The 19,754-nt window shown below is 36.5% G+C and overlaps 1 protein-coding gene across 6 annotated transcripts in view; it reads right to left on the minus strand.

Annotated features, from left to right (window-relative positions):
• The window catches only part of AGTPBP1 (ATP/GTP binding protein 1), a 64,321-nt gene that overhangs the window by 7,699 nt on the left and 36,868 nt on the right, over positions 1 to 19,754 (minus strand). For 2 of the 6 annotated variants that reach the window (XM_015653035.2, XM_015653034.3), the window contains exons 21-26: positions 19,575 to 19,728; positions 18,656 to 18,836; positions 17,148 to 17,277; positions 16,658 to 16,789; positions 14,849 to 15,025; positions 9,491 to 9,651 (exon numbers count right to left, since the gene is read on the minus strand). In XM_015653035.2, the coding sequence (XP_015508521.1) occupies positions 9,491 to 9,651; positions 14,849 to 15,025; positions 16,658 to 16,789; positions 17,148 to 17,277; positions 18,656 to 18,836; positions 19,575 to 19,728 (935 nt within the window). The other 4 variants (XM_015653037.3, XR_001525433.3, XM_015653038.3 and 1 more) reach the window with 4 other exon arrangements.

Raw genomic sequence — 19,754 nt, forward strand, 5'->3', positions numbered from 1 at the left:
AGTGAAAGAAAGATTCTCCCCCTTGCTACTGAATTGCCCCTACGTAACAAAAACGACACTATGAGGCTGGGAGGAGAAAACTCCACAATAAGTAGTCAAGAAGAAAAGGACAGTGCTATAAAAGTGGTGCAATCCACCATTCATATGAGAATGAGTGCCACCAAAAGTGCATGAAGCATGGTAATTACTGGAGAATCCCTGCTAAGACGCATGGAAGCAGCCATTTACCATCCAATCTCTCTAGCAAGATTTACTGCCTATCAGGGCCACATTCATCATGTTACAAAGAGGCTAGTAAGGCTGGTAAAACCAGAGAATTAGCAACCACTCCTACTCTTTCATGTAGGGCTGAATGAGGCTGCAACAATGAGACTGTGAAATACCGAAAGGGATTTCATGTCTCTTGGAAATATATTGAAGGGATCAAGAGCACAGAGAGTGTTCTCCCCAGACCTGGAAACTAAGGGCAAATCATGTCTTACCAATCTGATGGCCTTCTATGACGGAATGAGGACAACAGTCAACATGAGAAGATCAACCTAGACTTCTGTAAGGACTTCAATGTGGTCCCATATGACATGCTTATCTCCAAACTGGAGAGATGTGGATTTGATGAGTGGACTGTTTGATAGACAAGGAATTGCCTGGATGGATGCAGCCAGAGAATTTTGATCAAAGGCTCCATGTCCACATGGAGGCTGCTGACAAGCGGGGTTGCTCAGGGCTCTGTCTTGGGACCAGGGCCCTTTAAGACCTTCCTCAATGACACAGACAGTAAGGTCAAGCCTTCCTGCAGCAAATTTGCAGATAGCACAAAGGTGAGCAGCGCAGTTGACACAACAGAAGGACAGGATGAGATCTAAAGAGACAAACTTAAGAACTGGGCCCACAAGAACCTCCTGAAGTCCAATAAATTCAAGGGCAAGGGTCTGTAACTGGATCAGGGCAATTCCAGACATAAGAACAGTCTGGGAAAAGGTCATTGAGAGCAATCCTGCAAAGCCCTCTGGATGAGAAGCTGGACATTGAGTCAACAGTATGAGAGCTTGCAGTCCAGAAAGTCAACAGTATCCTGAGCTGCACCCAAAGCAGCGTGGCCAGCAAGGTGAGGGAGGGGATTCTGCCCCTCTGCTCTGCTGAGATCACAGCTGGAGTGCTGCTTCCAGCTCTGGGGTCCCAGCATAAGAAAGACATAGACCTGTTGGAGTGAGTTTTGAGGAGGCCACTAAGCTGCTCAGAGGGCTGGAGCACCTCCCCTATGAAGAGAGGCTGAGAGAGCTAGAGTTCTTCAGGCTCTAGAGCCTGAAGAACAGAAGGCTCCAGAGATTCATCACTATGGTTTTCCAGTACCTAAACAGGACTTACAAGAGAGAGGAAGGATGACTTTTTACAGTCAGAAAGTGATATGACAAGAAGGAATGTTATTAAACTAAAAGATAAGAGAGTTAGATAGATACTAGGAAGACATTATTTACTGTGAGCGCAGTGAGGCACTAGAACCAGACTGACCAAAGAATTTGTGGATGCCCCATCCCATGAAGTGTACAAGGCCAGGTTGGATGGGGCTGTGAGAAACATCATCATGCGGGTTGCATCCTTGTCCCTGCCAGGTGGGTTAGAATTAGATGATCTTTAATATCCCTTCCCATCCAAGCTATGCTATGACTCCATTTAATTTTTTTAAATTATAACACCTTACTATGTGTTCTATGTGGTTTTTGTTTACATTAATGCTCCAAGTATATTAAAGTTTAATAAACCTTTTCACAAACAAGGTATATTGTTTTCAAAATAATATTTTAATTGTCCCATGAAAGATATACTTGGGTTTTTCATTATCCACAAGACTCAATTACAGAAGAATTAATCCACAAGGCAGATGTAACCATTATCAACTTCAACCCCATGGAGACCAGCAATTTTTTGACACTCTTTATACAGGGGATGTGTATACATTTTATAATTTTGGAACAAAAAATTAAGAAATATTCACTGTCAAGTATGGAGAGCTGCAGCTACCTGGGGAGTTGGGAAAGGAGGGAGAATTCTGAAGCACTAATGATTTATTTCAAAACTGCATTGTCATGGGAGGAAAAAAAAAATCTTAGATGAGACAGACAGTTACAAAATATCACAAAGAAAATGTTTCTCCATACTTTCCTTTTTTCTGGAGATTAGCAATCCTGCTGCAGGAGGCAACAATCACACAGGCAGTCCAGCGCAGCTGCTCTTAACTTGCTTTTTGTAAGCAAAAAGGACATTTTCTCAAGGGAATTTCCAAGGCTAAAGGGGAGAATGTATCCAACTCTTTTCTAATCTATAAGAAGCTGGATCTTTCTTTAATTAAATCCTCTTTAATTATTATTTTTAGTTTATCTTTAATTATTATTTTTAAATATCTTCACATTTAGAGTTACAAAATTTATCTCCACAGCTTAATCCCAAGCAACATCAACACCCTCTACATGTTCTCACCATGAAATACACTTTATGAAATTCAAAACTGAATCAAATCAGTTGGGATTCATCAATCATTAACTGTCACCCATAGTAGTATTTGGATTATACCATCAGAAGTAGAAGAAAACTTAAAGAATGGTATGAATATATATAAGATGTTCATCATGCTTTTTTTTTTTTTTTTTCTGGTTCTTTCAGGGTTTTTTCCTTGATTACTAGTTTCCTTATTTTGCCCTAGAGAAGACAAACAGTACTTTGATGCTACACAGAATTAAAAGCAATCACTTTCACTGAGGCCAGAGGAAGGTCTTGGTGCATGGGTACTGCTATCAAGCTCACAACTGGAATTCTGATATGATTTTTAACAGCTTTTTCTTCCAATATTTGGAATGGGACAGACTGGACAAAAGCTGCAGTATAAGATGCCCTTTTTTTTAACAAAGCTGTACTTCTAAGGTACTGGAATAAAGGCCAAGAAAAGCTCCAACCATGCACAAGAGTAAGAAGGAAAAAACCTTTATTCCCAGGTGAAGAAGATTAGGATTATACAAATGTCTGGGCAAAGTTTAAAAGTTATTAAGAGGGAGAGAAATAAAATAGGACAAAACCAGTTTCTATCTGACAGCCTAGACAGAAATCCCTTGCAAGATATTGTACCCAATCCCACTGCATATACATACCCTCACTGGTTGCCTCACCAGTCTGATGTTTTTTCTCAAGTGTAAGACTAAGTGCAGGAAATGGATTTTTCATCAAGTTTTTCCCTCCCCACAGCTCCTTTTGGCTGTCTGCTTTTTCTACCATTTTCTAGACATGCTGGGTCCCAAAGCTCAGTCTGCTTCTCTGCTATAATTAAATCAAATTAACAAACACAAAAACACCATGTTCTAGAACACACCAATGAGCCTCAAAAGAATCATTGAAATGAACTAGAATTTCCAAAGTGGTCAAGTTTTTGAGCAGAGGATAAGTCTACTTATGTCGAAACAGTTATGACTGCGGTCATATGTTTTTGTTTCATTACATATAGGCCCCATCAAACCTGTCAGCACAACAACTATAATTCTCAATACAAGACTAGTATTACATTTAGTCTAATCTTTTCCATTTGGAATGAAAGCACAGATGAAAACACTGTCAAATGGGTTGGAAATAATTAAAGAAAAATTAAGTGTTTAATTCATCACATAAAATGTTAAAGTTCACTGCCAGAGGGAAATAAATCTACTTATTGCTTTATTTTTCTTGTTTCAGACATGGTTCAAAATGAAGTCATGCAAATTCAGCCTATGTGTAATGAAATACTGGCAATATATTCTAAAATATTTACATTGGTCATTGTAATTACAACTTGGAAAACCAAAAAGGATTTGAGAAACTCTCAAAATAATTTGCCAAAAATAAAACCAGTGTTTCTATGTTTAAACTTGCCTGCTTAGTCTCTAAAGCATTAAAACTCTGCTTTGGTAAAAAGTAACAACAGTAATATCCAAAAGTAAAGGAGATAACCACAATCTTAGTAATTGCTCTACTCTAACCCTAAAAGAATGCTACAGTTGTCTAAAAATATTATGTTTTATACTTTCTATTGATTAACTTTTTACCTGCTTTTTCTGTAGGTAGCTTCTCATTTTTCTGTAATGACAAGTAAAAAGCAGCAAATCATGTGAGTATAAAGAAAGTATAAGCAGTTCTTTTATAGTAATGGAACAGTGAGAATTAATGTTTGGGCAGATAAAACAAGAAATTGTGTGACTATATTCTTACCCATGACTGTCTCTGAAGAGAAATAGAAATCAGCTTTATAAATTTTTCTTGACAGAGTCTCTTTGTATATTTCCACCACTCAAGTGGAGAATAAATGCACACCTTGGCTGACAAGATTTTTTTAATATGGCCTAAGGTGTACAGCAAAATTCTGCTTCCGAGCCTCTGGCAACAAATGAATGGGACCACCTCTTAATTCCATCTATGGCAGTATTGATCCCTTTGGCAAAGAATAAAAGAAGGCAATGTGCAAAGTTAAATATTATATGGCACTTTTATTGCTAATAGTGAAGGTTCTGTGAAAAAAGTTGTAATTTCTTGTTCATCATAGAAATATAGAATGGCTTGAGTTGGAAGGGACCTTAACAATCCCCTGCTGTGGGCAAGGACACCAGATTGCTCAGAAACCCAGGCACAAATACACAACACATTTCAGTCTTAATGCCATATTTTAAATTAAATTGCTGGAATTCTCACATTCAGTTTTTGCATCACAGATTCTCATGTAGAGTGAAATAAGTGAATACTGAGAGCAATGTACCTAATTTCTCATTTAATGCTGTGTATTTTTCTGGTTTATATTTTACTGTTTCTATTGATTTCTTTTATCAGTGCTTTCTGAAAATCGAGGCTAAAACAGTCCCTGTGCCACTCCCAGCAATGAAATACAAATCAAACCACAGGCAGTTTTCCCCTGCCCCAGCATGGTTCAAATGCAATTAATTTTCATACATAATAATTTTCTAGAGATAGCTGGATGAATGAAGCATTTTAGCTGGTAAAGGAAGTTCAAACTATTCATATGCCAGGATTTGCTTTATTTCATAACATTAAAACAAACTATGTGTTTCCATTTGTTCCTTTTCTCATCTAGCATTATGCAAGTTTGCCATCAAACAGAAAGCAAACATAACATTTCACCCTTCCTTATCCCATTCTGATACTAAAGTGTTTTTGATGTGTCTTCAGCTTTCTAGCAGATACTAAGGGGAGTGACTTGTGTATAATATGACATTCCTCAGTTCAATAGTGACATTCCTCTTGTAAGGAAAATCTCCCATTAGATTAAGTAACATTAACAAACAAATCCAGCACATAACTTTTTTCCCACAGAATAGCCACTAGCTACCTGTCCACTAGGATGCTAACCTTCTCCCAAGACACAACAGAAGATTGAGATCCCATGCCTGAGGCAGCCAGTAATATAGTTACATGGAAATCTGGGGCTGTTTTTCAATGCCACCCTCATTAATTGCTCACAACCACATCTTGATTCAAAATGCAGTAACTTAAGTTTAATATTTGAAAGAGACATGTTTACACTGAAGCTTTAGTTCTAATAAAATTGACAGTGATATAACACAAATGGGAAAAATATTATAGTCTTATTAGCATATAATCGTAGCTGCAAATAATAAAAAAAACCAAACCATGATTAATAGGCGTAAGATGGTGTAGACACAATTTCCAAGTTAAACATGCTGCACCTGAGGAACTCAAGAAACACATGTGCTAGCTGAAAGGCTCTCATTTAGAGACCATCCACAATAGCTGTCAAATGAAACTGCTTAACAGCCAGCCTTTATTTATGGAAGAATTGCAAAATATATACTTACTAAGAAATATAAAACAATATAATTAATGCTATAATTAATATATTTAACACAGATATTAGATATATATATTAATATATAATATAATTGACATATTATATATATATATATAATTAAAGTACTAAAAAAGATATTTACAAAATTATTGAAGTGTATGTCATGGTCTAGGAATAGTATTATTCAAATTCAGTATTCCTGCAAAACCATGTGTCACTTCCCCTCCCTGCCAATTGGAGGGACAAAAGGCAGAGATCACAAAAGGTTGAGATCAGAACAATTTACTGGAACCAGCAAGGGGATAAGTGAAGAGTAACAGCAAAAATACTAATAACAAAAGATATAAGAAATGATCCACAGAGTAAGCCCCCAACAATAAACAATACCAGATTTCTCTCTCTGCCATGTTTTCTCTACTGTGAGAAAACCCTTCATTCCCTGGAGAGTCTCTTCCCCCTGTGCCTGACAATGATTTGAGGGGGTATAGATTAACATCCCTGCTAACTACTGCAAAATTTAACCTTCTGCTGGATGGAACCAGGATGGCATATATGACACAACTGCCAAGGGAACTGGATCTTGGCTGCTTAAGTTCTCGGAGACACAAATGCAACTAATCTGTGATTTTTAGAACTCTGTGTTCTAATTACCGGCATTAGCACTCAAATTTAAGGGTCCAAAACATCAGCATTCAATACCTTTTGAGAAAATACTTGAAGACTTTCCCCCTTTTCACAGAATGGCTGAGCTTGGAAGAGACTTCAGGAGGTAATTTCATCCAACACCCCTGCTCTAGTGGACTACTTACAGCAGCTTGCTGAGGACCACACTGAGACAGCTTTCAAATATCCCTTATTTACCCCTACCAAGGTAAGACTTCATATCCTCCACAGGTACCTTGTTCCACTGCTCGAGCATCCTCACAACAAATATAAATATATAACCATTTGCTGTGGTTCAGTGCCCCCACTAAGCCTCTACTGAACCAGATGCTGCTCGCTCGCTCCACCCCCTCCTCCTTTCTCCTCTGGGAATGGAGTTAACTGGAGGAACTACAAGTTGAGATAACAATTTACTGGAAGCAGCAATGAGAGAAGAAAGGAAGAGCAACAGCAACATTAATAACAAAAGGTAAAACACAACAAAATGATTCACACAGAAAGTGCAGTAATACCAGACTCTTCACCTGCCACAGTTTTTCTCCCCCGCCCTGACCAGAAATGAGGGAGTCTCTTACTCCAGCCCCTGACAAGTGATGTGAGATGGTATCAAATAATAGTAGGGTCTGGCCAGGCCTCTTGCTGCTTATGGTAAAAAATTAACCCTGTCCTGGCCAAAACTAAGGCACCCCTCTATGTATATAACTGTGAATGCAATTTCCTCTATAACTTGTGACCTTAGCCTGTCAGCAGATACCACTGGAAACAGACTGGCTCTACCTTCTTTACAACCTCTCTTCAGGTATTTGTAGCCACTGATAATACGTCTCTTGAGCCTTCTCTACTCCAGACTAACAGTCCCTGCTCTCCCAGCATTCTTTCCTGTGGGAGGCACTTTAGCCCCTTCAGTATCTTAGGAGCTCTTCACTGGACTATCTCCAGTATGTCCATGACACTATTGTACTAAACAACACAATCCTCCAGATATGCAGGCTTTGCCACTGCTGAGGAGAGGGGAAGGATTATGTTGACTACTTGTGAACACCTCCTCTTCAAGTAGCAGGAAATACTTTCCAGGATTAGTTGTTTGATCTCCTTACCAGGGATCACAGTGAGACTGACCAGTCTGTAATTCCTTGGATCCTCCTCCTTGTTCTTCCTGAAGACATCTGGCTGGACATCTCATTCCTTCAGTCTTCAAAGGCACCTGTCCCAGTCACTGTGATCCTTCAAAAACTATTTACTGGCCCCACAGTGACATCAGTGAGCTCCCTTAGTACCTGTGGGTGCATCTTATCAGGACATCTGGACTTTGGTAAGACTAGCTTGCTTAGGTATTCTCTAACCTGTTCCTTTCCCACCATGGGTAAGCTTTCCTTGCTCCAATCCTTCCCCAGTGTCTGGGTCCTCAGCTCATCTTTCTCGTAAACACTAAGATGAAGAAGGCAATCAGTACCTCAGCCTTTTACATGACCTGTGGCACCAGGGCTCCTGCCCCATTCATCTGTGGGCCTGTATTTCCCCTAAAATTTCTTTTACTACTTACACACTTTAAAGAAGTTCTTCTTTGGTTACCCCAAACCCACCTTCTGACACTGTCTTTTCCAGGAATCACTAACTCAGCTTTAACCAAGCATGAAACTTTTTCTGACAGTAAAATTTCAGTCATTACAAACATCCTGACATTCAACTAGTTAGCAAATGATACTGGGGGGAATCCAACCATCACTGGAGCTACCATATCAAAATTACTATTCATACATTTTAACCACTTTCCTAAGACATCCTCCTGTTGTTATTGCTCTTACCACCTTCAAGCTTTTGCTTCACTTTTCATTATTATCTGTAAACAAGCTCTGGTTTCTCTCAATACTCAGCATTCCAGTAACACTGCTGGGTCTGAATGAGGAAAATAAACATTATTTCCCGGACATAGGGTGTCACAGATGCCCTCCCATAGCTCTGCTAGGTTTTCATGGTCTACAGATAAATTACTTATTTATCTAACATCCAATGTAAGTCTCACTATCAAGTACTTCCTTGCTTCAGCTGTCCAAAAGCAGTAACGAATCTCATTTTTTCCCCAAATTCCCACTTTATTACCTTAGCCAGATTGGAGCTAGAGCCAACATTAGTAGAAATACTATACCATGTAAACCTTACTCCTTTCCAATGAAAAGTTCTTTCATTCCAGTTCAAGTCTGGAACTCAGCTTTATTAGTCTATCAGCCACATTTTCAGAAAAGTATGCTTACATTTGAAATCACTTATTTGCTGTCCATCCTTAGTTACCATGTACATGTGGATACTTCAGTGATGAATTATATGAATGGAAAAATGCAATGTACGCATACATTTGCAATCCTATCTATATAGCTATATAGCTTTAAGATCTGGCAACTTAGTAACCTGGCTACTGAGCATATAAATTTCTTTTGTGACCCAAAATATTTCATATGTTTTAAATTCTTCAAATTCTTGAAGAATTTAAGAATAGAATCTTGAAGAATATCACCACTTGTTATATATCACCAACAGAGAAGAAACAAGAAAAATAAAGTTTGGAAGAAATACTTACAGTTCCTAGTGCTTTAACTCATATACTTTAAGTCTGTTTAAACACATTTTTAATACCACAGCAAATCAAAAAGAAAAAGGAAAAACAAAAAAAACCCCAAAACTTGGAAAGAGACAATTGAGACCTAAGACCTACGTAATTTTACAGCCTGTAAGAACTCCCCAATTACATTAAAATTGCTAGTGTTTATCCCAGCAACAAATGTGACATACAGTCTGTCTGTATTGTTTTTTTTTTAAAAGTTTAAAGCCAATAGGTCTCCAACATACTCAGATTATTGTTACAGTAACAGATCACAACACACCAGTGTTATTTTTGGTGAGTGGAAGAATATTTTTGGAAGAGTCTTTACACCACTTGAGAAACAAAGCACTTTTTTTCCTGAAAGAAAAGTTAATATAATAAAAGTGTACTACCTTGTCACCTTACAGCTTGACTCAATCAGGTCATTTTCAATGTCCAACAGATTAGAAGGCAGATTGTATTCCAAAGGTGAGGACATCCTTTTTAAACGCAGCAAGCCAACACAGAACTTTGCTCCCATCTCCTCCAGTTCTCTGGTACCTATCTGCAACCCCTAATTTGAAAAAAAGATTCAAAAATACAAAATAGGTACATGCAGATGGACCCACTTTGGTTAATATTTTCTTACTTTATTTAATACATTTTCTTGCTTTTAAAACAGAACAAATCAGAATTGTAGAATAAGGACTTAGAAAGAGCATCAGAGAAGACTCAGGAATTTCTACATGACTCCTCAGAGGCTAAACAGACACATCCACATTTTTAGGAGCTTCCTAGTCTACATTTTTACCACACCAATATTAACAAACCTTTTCCCAGTAGCATTAGAAGAGAGACAATGTCTAGATTCATAAGTATAAATTATTTTTAAAATTTTCAGACAAGATTTATATAAATAATTTCAAATACAAGATTCCTCAATGTAAATTCCATCAATCAGAATTAAAAAAAAGGAGAGAATATCATAGCTGTGATCAAGTTCATTGCCATGTTTTGACACATAGGTAAGACTATCTAAGGCAACAGTTACTCCATAAGACTGACATCTCTTCCCCACCTATAAGCTAGAGGCTACATGTGTTAATTCTGAAAGCATTTATTCACCTACTTAGTAATTAAAACTAACAAATTCTCAAAAGTCGCAGCTCTTTCCTAACTTGAATTATATAGACAGGCATTTTCTTGTGAAAAGAATATTTACAAGACAGAAGTTATGCAATGCTCTTCAAGTCTACATATCCGATAAACTCTCCCATCAGGTAATTCCACACTTTTAATTTAGCCACAAGTGCAGTATATAGGGACAGAGCACCTAACCTCAACTACTTTGTGAAAGGAGAGTAATCTAGACTGAGCCTCAACAGTTATGCAATTAGCTAGTACTAACTGTATATACACTAGCAAATTCAACCCGATTTCCCCCTTTGCAATTTCTGTATCTCTGTAGAATTTGAAAGGATTTTAGCTCGGATGTTCTAAGCCCCTTAATACACAGATTAGTTAAAAAGAAGCTTTGACAAAACAAACAGGAAAACAGAAGAGCCAGAATTGGTGGTAAGCTAAGACATCAAGTACAAAAGAGGCAAAAAAAAATGAAGCAGGATTTTTTTTACCAAAAGCTGGGGAAAAAAAAAACCAAACCACACAAGCTTTGTATGTATTGCCACACTGACACTGCATTTTAAAATGCAAGGTTTAAAAGAAAGTATGTTGCTTCAGAAATGGTACAGCCCACACATTCTCCATGTGCTGTATTGAACATTCTTAAAAGAAGAAAAGTTTGATTTTCTTCTGAGTTTTTTTTTGCCTTGGTAGTACTCATAAGCAAGGTTCTTTTTGGTAACAAGAAAGATAAAGCTATATCCATGACTCTGAACAGTGCCATCCTCCGGCCAAATGGTACGGAAACCTGTTAGCAGTGAACAAGAGTTGAATATTTGAGTATTATTCTTAATAGTAATACTACTTACCTCTTTTATAATGCTTTTGTGCTGTAGGTTTCAAAGCACTTATTAATAAAGGAAGAATTATCCTCACTGTACTGATGGAGAAATGGAGGCAGAGAGGGTTGAAGCGATTTGCACAGTGTCTCACAGCATGTCACTGACCCCGCTGGGAACAGAAATCAATTCTCCTCACTCAGTGCAGTACCTTATCCACAGAGGCCAATTTTTTGGCTTTGTTTTCTATTTGTTTGCACATCATTAACTTTCGAAGACCCCAATCATAGGTGGGGCTCCACTACGCTAATCACAGGAAGACACAGTCCCTGCCCCAAAGAGATTAAAATAACATTAAGGTCAAGAGGCAACAAGTATGTAGAAGAGGAAGGAGAAAGGTAACAGTAATCTCACTGTTACACAGATTACTAATGTGCACAGCCTGATGGTTCAGAAACTTTTCCAGTTACCATCTGCATTTGTTGAAGAATTTATCGTTAGTTGGCAGGTTCCTCAAAGACAGGCTATGTCTAACAGGAGTGTCTCAAAGTTGAAAAAGGACAAGAGTACAGCATGAAGGAAAGTGCAAAGACAATTGTTATAAAGATAAATAGCGTGCGCATGTTCCGTAGCTGCTATTTTTAGCACAGCAGAAAAAGGATGTAACTAAAGAGAAACCTAAATGGATCAGATTGGAGGTGGATAATCGGGAAACACCTGAAGAATAACTTTTGAACTTACTACACTGAAGGGTCTACACAATTGTGGTAAAAGCCTCATGCCGAATCTTGATTTGCTTCTTTCATTTCTTTTAATCATAAGGGAGAATGTAATATCACACAAATGCCAAATACCAAATTTCTTAATTGATTCTTCCATCAGCCAAACCTCTTCATTTCCATGAAACAAGATCCAAAGTCTGGTTTAGCCATCATCATCATCATCATCATCAGTCTCCCTTGCTAAGGGGTCAAGTTTATGAGGTCAAGTTTATTTTCACTGAAGCCTTGATTCTACTCCTTTTCTTTATCTTCTAATGATCTTCAACTGTTGTTCTAGTACATTTAACTGAGGCCTATTAAAGTTACTTACATGATACAGGCATTGCTTTTAAACCATCTCTACGTAGCTTCTTTTTTAAAAAAAAAAAACAAAATTTAGTTTCTTTTTCTCTATACCTTATACGATTTTTTTCAAAACAACAAGATTTTAAATGGAGTGTTAAAGTCTTCCTTACTAAGCATGTCATGACGGTAACTTCATATCAGTAGATTATCTCAGTGATTAAATTTTCTACTTGAAAAAAAAGATACAAAGCAAAGGCACAGCAGACTGTGACCTAAGTGGAGAAGAATATTCCTATAATATGTAGTTAATAAAACAGCCATAGAATGATTTGGAGAAGTCAACTGGACAGTAAAATATCATGTAGGCCTTCTGATTTCTTATTCAGCAGAGGTTACAATGAAATAATCATTTTTAAGAACTTGAATTCTAGAGACCAAAAAATCATGGTTTCTGAGAAATTTGTTAACCAAATCTTTATTTCCTGCAGTCTTCTCTTTATGTGTGTTGTAAGATTGCCAGATAACAGGATCTTTTCAATTAACTTAAAAGTCAAGCAATACTCCCAAATGTATTAATCTCCAATCAGGAAAGAAGCCGATTTCTCTTTTCAGGTGGCATGAGTCATTGAAGACATTGTACTTTTGTCTGGCATCTTAATTATGCTTCATAGTAGATCCTGGAGAATCCTTACACCTGATAGTTTGTTTTTCCACATCTTGAATCACAGATCATTGACCTATATTTGCAGCACTTACTGTCAATAGACTACAAAGATTCCATGTGACCAGCTCAAAAAAAAAATTGCTTCCAGAGACAACTCTGTCACCAGAGATCCTAAACTGAGCTAAGAATAGTTAACTTTAGCTGAACAGCTTTCTGGCTAGAAATAGTCTAGATTCATCACTATACAAGTAAAATAAATTAGAATAAAAAGAAAAATTATGGTCAGCTTTGGCAAAGACTCTGTATTCTTTTCACAAAGATCCAAATCGTTAAGTAATCGTCTTCATGCTTTGGAAAAAAATTCAGCAAGGATCCCAAGCCAGAATGAGACTAGCAAGTGTTTCAGACCTTTATGTTTTCATCTCTCAGATCTGAATTCTCATGTTCTTTAGGATGGGAAGTAGGAGGAAAGGGAATTTCTATAGTTCAACCTCTCTCTGTTTTGGAATAACATATGACATATGTAATCTAATTTATAACCCAAGTTTATTGACAGTTACTGCCCCTTCTCTTTCCACAAAACAAATCCCAAGAATAAACCAAACAACACAACAAAAATGCTCCCCCCCCCCCGCTCCCCAAACCCTGAGCTTAAGCCTTCTCATCTCTTCTATCTTCTCCCTGGAGAAATGCAGCTCTTTGCTTAAGTCCAGTAACCTTGACTTTTTAGATGTATTTCCTTAGTAAGTCAGAGCATTATTATAGTGAAGAGAAAATTAAGAATCTTCCTGTATGTTCAGAAGATGACTAAGAGCTCTGAGTCATGACAAATCGCTTTACTCCATAAAATGAATGGCAGAACAGTAATTTAGTCTCATCAGTTAGTTTATATGACATAAAAGAATGCCCTTCCCTTGAGTAAATGATTCTTCCACAAAATTCAGCCATTTTGTTCTTTCATTACTGAAGAGTAGCTTTGGATGTTTAAGCATCTTGAAAGTTTGTTCACAAAGCATCTTCAATTCACTTCTCATAAGTACTTCCCGTAGCAACACTGCTAAAGCCATGAGAGTCCATTTAAGAATATTTTCAAAATTTCTAAATAAGCAAATTGGGTGAGTTATCTTTCTACAAGCTCTATAATGATGTCACTTGAGGAATATTCTGACAACAGCAGGAATGCATCTGTTGTTAATTGACAAAATGCAGTACTTACAGGCCTACTGAAATTTTGGAAAAATTATCTGTCTTCCTACTGTCTAGGGATATAAGCACAGATGTTGGAGCACACATAAATATACTGAGTATATCTTGTTTCAACTCTTTTTTTTTGTTTTGGCCCTCCCAGACTTCTGATCCTCTTTCTGTCAAGCACCTTATTTGATGTTTATGATCATTTTCTTGATTAGCATTCCTAAACTCAACTTTCAAGTAGAGGAACTCCACTTCTTCCATGCATGCTAGCTAGCAGTGAGACACTACCAAAAGGGTCACCTTTTGTTTTCACACAGCTCTGTTAACACTTTTCAAGGAGGGAAAATGAAAGCAAATTTTAAGTCAAGAAGCCACACACCTATGTGAGTTCAGAGATGATGTGTAATTTGTAGTGCTGGTAACCCAAAAGAGTTTTGATTTTTAAGCCCAGTTCCACAGCTTTATGGCAAAATTCTTTAAGGGACACTGCTAGATATGTGTTGAAGAACCATGATCTGCCATGGTGAAGTCTGAAATGGCCATATGTAAAGGAGATTTTTACTATAGTATTGGCATTACTACTACCCAATTCCAATAATCTGCTGGACAGAAGAGTTCTGGGTTTTTTTAACTACATGCATACCCATGTGTTACAAGCAATGATTAATATTAATCTTGTTAAAACAGCCCATAAGCACAACTGCTATGCAACCTACAAAGTTGAAAATTGTATCATTTCATCCTAGCATTAGTGTACATAGACCTTAGAAGGTTTCAGAAGCTTAAAGCAAGCAAGAATTTAGCAAGCAGGGTTACAGAATAAGATACCAATGCAAAGGGAAGAAACTAAAAAGTAAGAAATATTGAACTGATGTATCCTCTTACTTTATACTTGCCCTGGTCACATCCGCATAATGTGCTTTCCATTGTGTAGCTCCTTTGTACTCCTATCTCTCTCCAGACAACAACTCGTGCTGTAGATTCCTTAGACTTTTCCACCACAAAGCTGCAGCTGCCCATGCAGAATGCAGGGGCAGTGTGACTCAGGATCCTGGGGAGTGCCTGCAGGACAGCAATTTGAAAAATACAGTGATTGATTCTTTTACTTCTCATAGAGAATGAGGTGAAAAGAGACCATATAATCACAAACTGGTACCAGAATTTTTGGTGTAGTTTAAAAAAAAAAAAATATAAGAAAGAAACAACTCTCCATCTCGAGTTTTCAAAACTCAGTGTGTGCAAGTGACAGTGACTTCAGGGCTTTTCCTAGCTTTTAAAATCCCTTTTTTCAGGCTCAGTCACTAAAAGTGTTAGTCATTTGAATAAGGATCAGGATACAAGAGAATTCTTCAGCTGATCACCATCCCTCCCAACTCACCAAGCTAAGTTTGCTCAAATTAAGCACACATACTCCACATAAATATTTAATTCAACTGCAGACTGCTTCAGAAATCTCATCTACAGAACTAACAAAAGCAGTATTTTATTAATACATAAAATCCATTTGTATTCAGCAAAGCCCTGGATGCGTATTTCACTTCAAGCATGTGAATCAAAGTTCAGTATAACTGTTTACATGACAGTTTCAGTGAAAAGGTCAAGCAAATATATATTTTTAACTAATGCTAAATGACTGTTCTTTTCAGTATTTATTGGTGTCAGTTAAGATGAAATACATTACTTCTTGAAATTTATTATTTCAGTAGTAATACATAACCCATTAGTGTAAGCTTGCCCAAACATTTCAGTCCACCTTTTTGAAAATGAAAGGCTTTTTCCAACAGCCCTCACTGATTACTGTATTTTGTGCACTACAGGAGTGCAGGGTGAAGTGACAAAACCCCACATAAATGTGTTAAGAGCAGCAGACACGACTGGCATCTGGCACAACATCCAAGAAATCACACAAGAAAATCAAAAAGCCACAGATTATTTTTTTTTTGTGGGGGAGATTTAAAGAGAAAAAAAAAAAACAGAAAGCATCTGTACTCATTTAAACTCAAGGATGCATAACAAGTGTTTTCACACATATTCACATGCTTTTGAAGCTTAACTCTGAATCTTTTCAAAAAAACATGGGGCCTGGATACCTGTAGGTAATATAGGTTTGCAGTTCCCATGAAGCAGCAGTGCAGGGAGACACAGAAGAAATAGGTAACACTCCAAGAAACAAGTCATTTTTGAAAGCTTATACAATGCAGAGGATATGTTCATGCAAGTTTACTATATATACCTAATTAAGGGCTTAACTACATGTCTTAACTACACATCTTTATATAAAGAATAAATAAAAAGGAATTGTGCATATTTCCATATACAAAAATGAGTATTTCTCAGAACAATTCCATTTAATTTTTGCCATGTCACTAGAACATTGTTTGCCATGCTTTGATGACTTGTTATTTAATATAGTAATTATAAATGTACAGAAGCATATTTTCCATCTATTTTCTATAAAAGTAATATTAAACACAAAAAAGTAAATATTGGTGTAAAGAAACATGTATATGTGCAATGTTTAAAGCTCAAAGTACACTTCACGAAGTGTACTTTGAAGTACACTCACAAACTAAAAAGAAGTTATTTTAAATAAGTCTGCTTAAGGTATAGACTCATTATTTGCACAGGATAGGATCAGGAAACAAATTATGTTCCAAACCCATGCCAAATAAAAGGCACAAATGTCAAACTTACCCTGTAACCAGGGTCTTCCATCAGGTCACAAGAGGCAGCATTAACACCTGTATGCCACATCGTCTCTTTGATGCTGCAGCCATACATAAATACATTCTTTTTACGAGAATGACCATGGTAATCACAGTAGACCTATAATAAATCATTTAGGAAAATAAACCCAAGGCATATGGAACTAACATTTTATGAAAGTAATAGACAATTATTTTTTATTTGTACAGTTGAACATTCCAAAGAATTGGGCAACTCAATCCCTTACATAATTAACTCGTGCGTTAAAACAAAAAGTGTGCGATTCATCTAAGGAAGGTTTAATCTTCTAGCCTAGCAAAGGTAAAAGATTTACATCTACAGGTTTGCTGAGGACCAGTTCTCCAGTCAAATTTAAGTGTGACATGGTTTACAAGACCATATCAAAATGTTTAATTTATAGACTAGCTACATAGAGAAAGTTTAAAAGATTCAGAATTGCTTACACACACATACTTACCAAAGGCAAACGTTTTATAGCAGCCAGATATTGCAGTAACCCTTTAGCATGGTAAATAGTGGGATGCAGATCTGGATTTGGATTTTGCCACTGTCTGTTTAAATCTTCTCCACTTAAAGAGCAACGGTGGCTATTTTGGGGGGGTGGAAAAACGCATGATGTAGTCTGTATTATCATACTTTTAAATAAGCCTCCCCCCCACCTCAAGTTTTCCTCATCATCACTGCTTCTTTGGAAGGAGTCTGGCAAGAAACAAACTTAAATTTTCTAACATGCCAAATAATAGAAATGTTTGGGGTGCTCTAAGATATGTTACAGAAAATCTAAAAATAAATAGAAGTAGTCTCTTATGTGAAGTCAACTGTAATATTACTTATTTGCTGTTGAAACTGAAGGCTTGAAATTCTATCCAAATTCTAGATCAAAATCAGTAATTTCATATATATGGTATCTTTACAATTTTGGTGTCTTCTGTAATTTAAAGATTAATGCCAACTAGAAATCTAATACTTGACATGTGAAGTCATGTTAGGAGACAACAAGCTGTGAGAAAAACAAAGAGAAAAAAAAACCCAAACAACCCATCAAACAAAAATATCATCTCTGTATTCAGTCAGTTATCAGCAAGAACATTCAAACTTGCAGGATTTCATGAACATGCAGACATCATCATTACATTTGCCTTTAGACTGTGTCTACTGGAACAGCTTTCTTAAATGCCCCTGTATCCTGAATTATTTAATTACACATGTTCTAGTATATGCATCCTTTTACATATATAAAGACAAGGTTCTACTGAAATCTGTAACTAGTTTTAATTTTACTATTTTGTTCAAAAAACCTTTTAAAATAGTAGCTACTATAGATGAATAGAAACTGTAGATTCACCATAGCAAAATCTCCATTTCATATGAACTCCCTGCAGCCAAGTAAATGTAGACTGCTCAATGTTTACTCATAGCAGTTTCAAAAGGTTCTGAAATATCCCTTAAACTTATTAAGAAAAGTGTAGCAAAAAGTTGAAATAACTACTATTAATAACTTCAATCAAACCAGGACACTCCCTTACCCTTTGTCTCGCACACCTATTAACTTCCCACCTTTTAAAAATATTATGCAAAAGGCTTTCTCAAATACAAAGCACTTTTTTTTTTTTTCAAAAAGACCATGAACTTGTTTAGCTTTTCCTAAATGCAGGTGTAATCTCATATAACACTCTTACAGAAATCCAAGACAGAAAGACAATTAAAATGTCATGTCAAATCATGTAGGAATGATTATCATACATGAACAACTGAAATTATTTTTGTAAAACTGAAATTTGTGAAGGAATGTAACTGCCTTTTAAGAAGCCAAAAATTCCAGCAATATTGCAAGTGTCTGTTGCTTTTTATTGCTTTAAGCATTGCATTTGTATCTTTGCAGGATTAGTTTAGACTTTAATTTTTAAACATTGATGCAAATAATTAGAGTACATGTTAAATAGTTGTGAGTAAATACATGCTTACTTTCCATTGATGACACCATCTGGATTGAGCATGGGAATAATTTTGAAAATGTAAGATTCCCGTAAACACTGTGCATTTGGACTATTGCTCATAAGGTATTCCAGTGTTCCCTTCATAACCCAGCTTGCATTAGTCTCTCCAGGATGTACACGAGCAGATAGGAATATATAAGGACGATTCCCTAAAAGAGATAGCCATAGAAATTGAAAAATATGATTTAAGCTATGTAAACAGTTTGATTGATTGATTGATTGATTGGAAAAAGAACCAATAGCCCACTGCATTTATTACAATGCAAAAAACACTTCTAAGCTGAGTATTACTGAGTATGGGTATTATTGATAGAGCTTGCCACAATATTTTTGGAAGGACTGATAATTACAGAACTATCACAAAGGAGCTTTAAATTTGATCATATACAACAACTAGTTTGAGCTGGTAGTTACAATATGACTTTCATGACTTTTTCCCAATAGCCAAGAAAAGTACTGAGGTGAATAAACAAACCAGGAAATAGAAAAAGCTCACTTCAAATCACAGTAGTTAGATGTTAGCTTTATGAAAGATTTTTTTTGACAAGCAAATAACCTCAGCATTTTAAGGAAAAAGTTACTTGTCCAGTATTCTTTTCCAAGAAGTGCTGCCTGCAAAATGTAATGTACAAACCTAGTAGGAAAAATTTAAAATACATGAATAAATACTCTTACATTTTAAGATATAAATATCTTTGACTACCACAAATACATACTATTAAATACAAAGCATATCCTGAACACTGATGTCTCTTAGTTTCACAAAATTCATTAACTTTATTTTACATTGCTATTTTTGCACTGCATAATGGTTAAGACTAAATTTTTTCTATGAATACCAATTTTTACGTTATTTTCAGCTGATGAGAAAGAAGACTTATACTTACTGAACTGACAGATATGTTCATAGTAATTGGACTCTGGCATGGCTGTAATAGTGACTAATGGACAGCTGTTGCCAGCCAGGGTCTCACAGAGAACGTCATGCCGAAAATATATCTGCTGAGGGTTGTGCATAGATTCCAGCTTCCTAAGATGCATCTTCACCCCAAAAATAATGAAAAAAT

Source organism: Parus major, chromosome Z (assembly GCF_001522545.3).
Source record: "Parus major isolate Abel chromosome Z, Parus_major1.1, whole genome shotgun sequence".
NCBI lineage: Eukaryota > Metazoa > Chordata > Aves > Passeriformes > Paridae > Parus > Parus major.